This window comes from Pholcus phalangioides, unplaced genomic scaffold (assembly GCF_987345545.1).
Source record: "Pholcus phalangioides strain wild (caught in Gottingen) unplaced genomic scaffold, Ppha-v1.0 ptg000001l_1, whole genome shotgun sequence".
NCBI lineage: Eukaryota > Metazoa > Arthropoda > Arachnida > Araneae > Pholcidae > Pholcus > Pholcus phalangioides.
Window position 1 is genome coordinate 16,400,979 of NW_028301594.1, and position 9,315 is coordinate 16,410,293.

Genomic DNA, 9,315 nt, shown 5'->3' on the forward strand with positions numbered 1-9,315 from the left:
GACCACAGAAACCGCACCTGAGAGTCCCTCATGGCAGTGCCATCTTAACGCATGGGCCCACCCGGGGGACTCAGCAATATGAGAAGTAGTTGAATTATTCGAGAATTTGCTATATATATAGGTAGGGTCTCAGAAAAATCATTTGGCCCGGGAACCTATCATTTTCTTAAGACGGCCCTGCCTCATGGATGGAAGTCCCTTTGGTCAGGTCCAGTGCCGGATGGCAAGTAGGAAGCTGATATGAATAAAGTACGAGCCAACTGAGGACCCCCTCATGAATCGGCCGGCAAATAAATGGGAAACCGAACGAGACAAGCAGAGACCACAGAGGTCCCACCTGGGGGTCCCTCACTGATGTAAACGAAGCTTGTTTAGCCGGTCGCACGCAAAATCTGAACTGCATATGAGAGACAAAAGCTGCGCCGCGTAGGTTCAGCTATTTTTTTTTCCGATAGCAGCATGTGGGCATTTAAAGTTTGAGCGGTCACATACATTTTTCGCAAGCGCAGTGTGACACGTTACGGATGGAGGACTTACAATGTTTGTAAATACAACAGGTTATTCAGTCTGCCCAACAAATTTTTTTGCGAGAGTAGCCGGAACAAATGTCCAAAAATTTATTGTTAAAAAAAACTAATTCATTAGTTGCTACGAGTAATTTCTTAAATAAGTGTGCTGCTTATTGAAAAAAATAATTTGTATTAATATAAATTTATATTTAGTTTTAATTTTTAAATTCAAAGTTTTAAATAATTCAAAGTTATAAATAATTTTAATTTTGAATTAATTTTTAAAACAGTTGGGTTAGATTACTCTCAACGCTGTAGTTCATAGTAGTCAAAAGCCCTGTATAATTATTATTGTACGCTGTAGTTCATGCGTTGTTTCCTAGATAGCAGCACAAGTATCATGGGCTACTTTTGAAGGTGGCTGGAAATCTTTTATTGATCTGGAAACTTTGGCACGTATCCCAGCTATTGTCAGAGACAACATTCTCGTTCAAACGTGATATTTTGATCGAAATTAATCAACTTTTAATGGTTCCTCCTCGAATCATCGCTACGTGGTCGCCTCGTTAACGCGTGATGCGTTGATCGCCTCTTCAAAAGTTTAAACTAGAATTAGTGTAATATAACGGTGCTATAAAATTTTAAATATCGCAATGGGTAGTAGCTCTATAAAAGCATTTTCCGTTGCATTTGGTTTGATCGGTGTGGCAGTTTTGTATTTCGCTCCTGAAAAGATCGAACCGGTGATTTCTTCAATATCCCCTCTCATCGGTGAGGAGAATTTGAAGGTTTTGAGGAGCTGGTTAATTAGAAATCATGGTGACAATTCCAACGGTGGAGATACTGTCATTGTTAAACACTCCGTGGAGGAAAAAGTTGCATCGACACAAATCGTTGACGAGGCCGCTTCTCAAAAACCGAAACAACGTTTGTTTACGAAGGACGAACTGAGAAAATACGATGGGGGTCCAAACAGTTTAGGACTTCATTTGGCTCTCCTTGGCGAAGTTTTCGATGTTGCCAAAGGTGCCCAACACTACAAGCCCGGCAGCAGTTACTCTTTTTTCTCAGGTATCAATGTTTTGTAATGTTTCCAAATAATGACAAGAAATATTTTTTTTCACATTATGCATCCAGGCGTGGATCCAAGATGATTTTACAGGAGAAGGCAAGTTGTGTGAGTTTGTTTGATCACACGAGACAGACAAATTTTCCATATTATTCGCCTCTTTGAGGGAGCAGTCGATCCTATCACCCTCTCCCCCGGATCTGTGCCTGAGCGAAGGTAGATATCTTCAGCTGCGAATGAGCCAAGACAGACATTCAGCTGTGAATGAAAGAGTTTATCATCTTCAGCTGCAAATCATTCCCTGGTGCATATTTTTTAGATGCAAATGAAGTGGAGTGAAGACAGGCTGATCTAGTTTGGTGTGTCAGAGAAGTGACGCATCGTGTAGGTGCATTGGATCATCTCGTATTTTATGGGACAAACAAATTTTCTTATATTATTCAGCTCTTGGGAGGGGCAATCCGCGCTTGTATGTATGTATTATGTTTTTCCACCCATAAAGTGATTTTTCTGAGGCTTGTATCTTGCTAGAAATGTTTGCCCACCAATTTACATGCTCACTGAACAAAAGTTTAAACCAGATCCCATTTTTATGGGACGCTCTCTGCTCTTGAGGCCCATGCATTAAGACAGCACTGATAACACTCGTGCGTTCACAGATTTTTAAATGTTTTTCATAAGAATGTCATAGTTAATGAAGGAAATGGAACAAAGATATAACTTAGTATAATTTGCAGAAATCTCTGTCAAGATTGGGTGTACTTGCTGATATAAGACAATTGTCATTGGACGATCGGAGATGCTGACTCAAGTTTCTGGTGGAATGCACGCATGGAAAATTAGTTTATGATCAGTCAGGATGGTAAGATGATGACTTTGCAACTGATGCCGAAAATGTTTCACTGCTAGGTAAATAGACTGTAGTTGGTGTTTGTAAGTACTCTTAGATTTCTAAGCAGAATTGAATGAGATACTGAAAAGAAAGCCAAGGGTTTCAAGTGATCAAGTAAGTTGACAGGATGCTTACAGAAATCTCTATCGAGGTCACAGACAAAGATTTAAAACCACACTTGGTTGTGTAAGCTTATTTATTTCTAGCCTCTTTCTTTCCAAAAACAAAACATCAGTTAGAATGCAATACTACTGTTGACGCTCGTTATAGCAACCACTCCATTACAATGACTGGTAGGATAAGTCCCAAATTTTTTCATAGAATGACTACTATATCACACTCCGGCAAGAAAATTGACATAACTCAAAAATTCACAAATTTTGGTTAACTCCATATTCCAAGTAATAATTGTTTTCTTTACAAATCAGTGATATTGACATTCCTGTAACTACAAAACTGGCCGCTAAGCAGCAAAAGTTTTGTTCTAGTAAACAGCCTTTTGCACTGCAAAAAGTGAATTTGATTTTCGTTATTCAGCAATTTTAGATTTTTTAATTATGTCACTTTTCTTGCTGGGGTGTGATATATGTATTATATTTTACTTTCAATATAATGACCCTACCAATGTAACGTCCATTTTCGATGGGACGAAGGGGGTGGTTGTATCGAGCATTGACTGTATTAAAAATAACAAGTTTTTCAAAGTTTACTATGGCCAAAGTCAAGGCCATAGCGGGGGGGGGGGGGGTTCTGGTCCCCTTCCCCTGAAATGAGAAAATGACCATAACACTGAACACCGTGACCCCCCCCCCCCTCCCCCATCTGTCCCTTGTGGAGAGAGGAAATGACAGAAAAAAGGGAAAAATATTGTCAAATCTTTTGTTCTATGACTTCAGTCCCCCATCCTGAACAAAATTTCTGGCTATGGGCCTGACCAAAGTACAACAGTTCCATCCCTCATATTGATATAGCCTATATTATGACACAAACGCAAAACAAAATTATCATATACCAACATATTTTGATGATGACATTGCCATGGAATCCAAATATATACCCTCAAATATGATCAATATATTTCTAAACCATAGCTGTTGATGACATATTGTTAGAGGTCGTTTCTCAGAACACTGGTTACCATTTCATAGTCTATTTTCCAGTCGCATGAAAACGGCTATGATATTGCCAATTTTTAAGTGCCTCAATAAATTTTTCTGTAATCTCTCGTATGGTGTTTCATATTACACTTAGAAAATATTGCAAAATTGTGGGGGGGGGGGGTAAAAATATGTCAAATTGTGCAAAACTGTATTTTTGGAATTAATCTATGTGAGAACAGGTGTAATTATAAGTGAATACATGTTATTGCTTCAAAAAAATTATATATATAGATACCTAATGTTTTATTTTTATTCAGGTCGTGATGCTACCCGTGCATATCTTACTGGTGATTTTACTGATGAGGCTAATGCAGATGATGTTAGCGATATTGATAGCTCGTCATTGACAGGCCTTATGGATTGGTTGACATTTTACCAAGAGGAATATCCCCATGTTGGTGAGTTTTCAATAAAATTTCTTCGGGGCTTTAGATCGTGCGTGTTTGTCTTTTAACTGATTAAAAGCACAGTGATTCAAGAAGGGTAAACTTCAATTGTGTAAAAAGTAAACAGACAATATTAAGTAACAAAATAGCTGTTGAATGTGATTTTCATTTATGTTGACATTGAGAGGCTAGACACAACCTGCTTCCCATCAAAGCATTAGTGGAGGGTGAATTGTGCCTGGAAGATCAAAGAGCTGCCAACATCCCCCCCCCCCCTCCCTTCAGGTACCCCATAAGCTAGAAAATATATCCAGCTAATTTTCAACTGCAGTAAATCAAGCTTAATACTATTTGCAGTGCAGATTGGTTTTTTAATTTACACTGAAATTTATTGATATAAGGAAATCGATCAACAAGAATTTTAAAATTGTATATATAATTGAGTATATAATCTTGACTAACCAAGTTTTTATTTACCAGGGCATGTGTGTCACCAAACCTGAGGTGCCTAGAAAGGTGGGAATCATCATCCCCCTCCCCTCTTTGAACAAAAAAAACTGGTTTTGTCACTCCAAATGATGTTTAATTCTTTAAAAAAGTAGGATACGAAACTGTGATTCGCTTTTGCAATAATACTAACGTCACACTTTTGCTCAAAGGTGACAGGTGAGTCAGCCTGAAGTTTGATGGAGCTCCAGCCAGACATATCTTTCACTCTGGCAACACAGTGGGTTTCAATTAACAAACGGAAGAGTTTTTTCTGTAGGAAAGAAATGGCAGCAATTGGAGAGTTGCCGCTACCATTTTGCAGATGATGATGAGTCGTACACTGCAAGCCAAGGATGGCTACAAAAATTTAAGAAGCATTATGAGATTAGAGAGCTGGATTTCTGTAGGGAAAAGCTATAAGATAAAATTAATTTATCAATTTAGTGGTTGGCTGATTGTTTTTTACATGTTCAAGAATCTTCTCTAACTGAAGTTCTCGAAATCCAAGGTGACTCTGGTTAATTGAAGTTACTGCATATAAGGAGAACTTAATAAGCCTGTAATATAATTTGTTTGTAGTCATTAATAAATGACTTTCAGCAAAAATTACCTATATTCGCAAGAATATTGGCTGGATGTCTTTATTTTATTCATATTTTAAAATCTGATTTCCCTATGTACGTGTGCACTGAGTAGAAAGGTTTAAACAGATTTAATTTTAGCTTGATTTAATTTTCACAGGTCGATTGATCGGTAGATATTACGATGCTGATGGTCATCCCACTGAGGAGCTGGAAACAACAATGGAAAAAATCGAAGGAGCAAAGGTCAACAAGTGGCTTGAAGACAGAGAAAGAGAAATTTTTCCTTCATGCAATTCAGAATTTAATAGGGAGGAAGGCACAAGAGTTTGGTGCACAAACAAAAGGCATGAAGTTTATTTATTCTATCATTTTTCTTGAGATTTGTTAGTTATTTATAAAATGTTTATCCAGGTAAAAAACATTTTGTGAATGATCATTATGCTTTTAATTGAATTTTCAGGGAGCTAAGATATTTTAAAAATCAATTAACTTGGTGTTATTTTTTCCTAAAAATCAAACCATTTTGATAGGTGTAGTTTTCCAGGTTGGTAAGATACTTGCCTAAAGTATCAAAGGATGGTTAGAGGTGTCGAGAGTTTGATACCTGATTCATCCTTGTTAGAAACTTTCCTGATGTGGAAATGCAACAGAAATGACAACAATATTACTACAGAAAAAAGATAGCTACTGCAGGGAGACTTCCACTGAGGAGTCAGCCCTCTAGTCTTTTAGCAAGATATTAAAAAAAAAAAAAAGCAAAATGCTGAATAGTAGGTATGCTTTTCAGAATAAGGTCCTGGTTTGATTAGCCCTGATGTGCAGAAAATGACAATGATGTGGCCAAAACGATCAAACCATTTTGATTGGGTGTAAAAGAAAAATTGTCATGTTGACATGGGAAAGCATGCAAGTCACAAAAATCAAATTTTAGAGGAGGAGCAGAAAACATTTGTGAGCCTGTTATAAATTCATCTCTAACACCATCTTCGGAGAGCTGCAGAAGCTAAACTATTTCTTCTTTCTAGCAACTTACTGGCTTTACTATGCCAGTGGCATGGAAATGGAATTATTACTATTTTATACTTGAAAAAAATAATTTTTGATTTTTTGTGATTTGCCTGCTTTTTCATGTCAATGCGACAATTGCTGATCATGCCCATTTGATATTAATTTATTTATAGTGGTTTGCAATTTGATATAAACTACATACTGATCAGAGGCCAACATGAAGGAAACATTGTGGGGAGGGGCAAATGTTGCCTGTCATCTCGAATATACAGTACTCAAGCCCTTTGACACATGGGGGGGGGGTGCATTGCATATTCATTAATTATTGTGGGCGGGCTGAAATAGCCTGAGCCTCCAAGTTCTGGTGCTTACGATACTGAGATCAGTGTGAATTTTAAATAATTGTGAAATCCAATATTGTGAATAAATTTAATATTGCTGCAGTTGTCAGTAAGACTTAGACGTTGAAAACTCAGTCACCAGGGAGAGTTGAAAGATTACCAACTTGTAACTATGGTATTTATCCCTTGTCATTGGTGTCATGAAATTTGTAGTTTTTTAGTAATGAAACCATATATATAATGTCATATTTATACAAATATTTCAGTGGTGGCATCAACCGAAATTGGGTGGGTGTTCCAAGAACGTACTACAAAGCAGGAAAAGATCCTCGGTGTGTTTGTGTGAGAGAAACTGGCCCTCCAAGTAATGATATCAACTCTGAGAACCACAACAACATTGGTGATCTTGGCTTTCCTAACCTGAAGGAATATCCCAATTGCCCTAAAGATGCTTCATCTTGTAAAGTGAATCATCCATAATCATTCCTTTTTTTCGTTATCAAAGTTATGTAACAAAGCTGTAAATGAAAGCGACATTTCAAATTTTTTAATATTGATTGCTAAAGAAAACTTTCCCAGGTTTGATATTAATTTTAATTCACTTACATGCTTATATTTCTGCAATTTTACAACTCTTATGTGTGACCCAAGCTGTTATTACAGTGCACACTGCTTAATTGGATCACATTGGGATTTTGGGCTTCCGATAACATTAACCCGAATGATAACTATATCCAAAAAAATTGTTTCTAAGTATGAGGACAAATAAAAACAGGACAACACTGTTTTCCCACATGACTAAATGCAAAAATGTTCAATCGTTTCATTTTTAAAATATGAATCTAAAACAGTTTTTTTGTTTTTTCCTTTAAGATAAAATTCTTAGTTTTTTTTTTTATTCAGCCATTGTGAGGAGTTGGAATGGAACTGTCTAATATGTATTAAGAATTGCAGTACTTTTTTTAATATACGATACATTTTTTTCCCTTGAGAAAGTTTTTCGGAAAAGGAAATTTGAATCTGGTCAACTGTAAGACAAACTGATCAAGAACTGAAGAAAAAGGCTTTTTTTTGGTCACACAATTGCTTTCACGAGAGGAAGGCCATTGCAAAAGCAGCAGCACATGTATATGGATCACAGCAAACGCTAAGGCCAGATACTAAATGTAGTATGCCAATGTTTGTCAACAAGGAGGGAGGGGGAAAGAACACCTAGCCTCCTATATAGTCTTACCGCCTGATAAAAATAACTTGCTTACAGGAGAAAAAAATAAGTTTAGTTCAACCTTAGCTTCAAAGTATGCCAAAAACAATTTTCGATGGGGAAAAAAAGAATATTATCCAAAGTTCTGATAACTATAAACAAATTTTTTTCCCATGTCAGGGTATGGTACGTCCCATTCTTTGCAAAAGTGATAACAATATCTGTGATTCTAATAAGCAGCATCTACTGTATTTTTTAATTTGAAATTGCAGAGCTCTATTCTGCCACTTAATTTTTTTGTTCTTTCAACATTGTGTGCTTATACAAAATATTTGTGCAAAAATACTCATATTTTATGAAGTCTATAGATTGAGACTGTGATAACAAAACTATTTGTATGATGCAACAACATTGTGGCTCTTAGTCATGAAATCAACATCAGGAAAGTTATTTCATTTTGTTCGTTCTGTAATTGAAAAATGGTACAGATACAGTGAAACCTTGATTTAATGATACTCTGCAGACCAAGAAAAATATTATAGAGGGATTATTATATTGAGAGGCAGCAGCTTAACATTACAGTATAGACATTTCCAAACATGACTTGAAAAAAAAATATTGTTGGTAGAGAGAGATTTTATCAATATGTACAGAGTATCGTTGCACCAAGGTTTCACTGTATATTACTCCTTTAGGGTTGTTTTTGTTCGTGGATTTATTTTTTTAACACAGTATTTACTCATCAGCTTCCAATAGTCAACAATTTGCTGACAATTTTTCCTCACTGGTTTAGAACAATGTTATTTCATGCTATGAGTCGATCAAATGAAACTCCTTACAGATGGATGAAAAATGCCAGAGTGGCATAGTGGTAAAATGCTTGTCTACTACCATGAAGGTTGCCATCAGGTCCCAGGTTCGAACTAGGGGAAGAATATAGAACAAGATATTTTCCCTAACAAGCTTGCGGTGACCATTGATAGATGGCATCTTCATTTCCAACCCAGCTCGCTAATGGCAGCAAATTATGGTATAGTGATATATGTGGTGAAGTAGATGATCACACATCTTCAACCCATTGCTCACTTGGGTGATTCATGAGAACCACAGTGCTCCCTGAATCACCCAGAGTCAGTCGGGAAAACAGTCGAATGTGTTGGTTAACGTGGGCCTAAGGCCTGCAAATGGCTTCGTCCCCCGCCAGGCTCATATTTCGCTGCGCTCCTCCTGTCTATCGAGGGCCCCTGCCCCCGGACAAAGTTGGTGCATTAACCCCTCGATATGGGACTCTCTACGGTAGCAATATTTTTCTGTGGTCATGTCTTCGTTTTTGTTGTACCCCCCTGTTAGGAAAGTTTTCTGACAAGGACGAACCGGGTATTGAACTTGTGATACCTCTAAACATCCTTTAGTACTTTAGGCGAGTATCTTATCGACCAACCCAACATCACCATTTCATGTACTTTTCTGTTTATTAGAAGAAATTTAACCGAACATGTTTCATTTGATCGACTCGAATATGACAATTGTCGCCATTATTCATATAGATGTTGCTTTTTCACTTATACATTTGCTTGTGAACAAGTTTTTGGAATAGGTTTTTGCCACCTGCATGAAAATTGTAATTCTTTGTGATCCTATAATAAAAAAAATATAAATTTTTATTTTTTTTA

General features: G+C 36.8%; 1 protein-coding gene across 1 annotated transcript; it reads left to right on the plus strand.

The window, feature by feature from the left end:
• The first annotated feature begins 940 nt into the window (after positions 1-940).
• Positions 941-9,315, plus strand: LOC149089962 (neuferricin). The gene is made up of 4 exons (XM_089231490.1): positions 941-1,580; positions 3,888-4,028; positions 5,247-5,433; positions 6,705-9,315. Exons 1-4 carry the CDS (start codon positions 1,163-1,165, stop codon positions 6,916-6,918), a joined length of 960 nt encoding a protein of 319 aa, XP_089087616.1. The 5' UTR covers positions 941-1,162; the 3' UTR covers positions 6,919-9,315.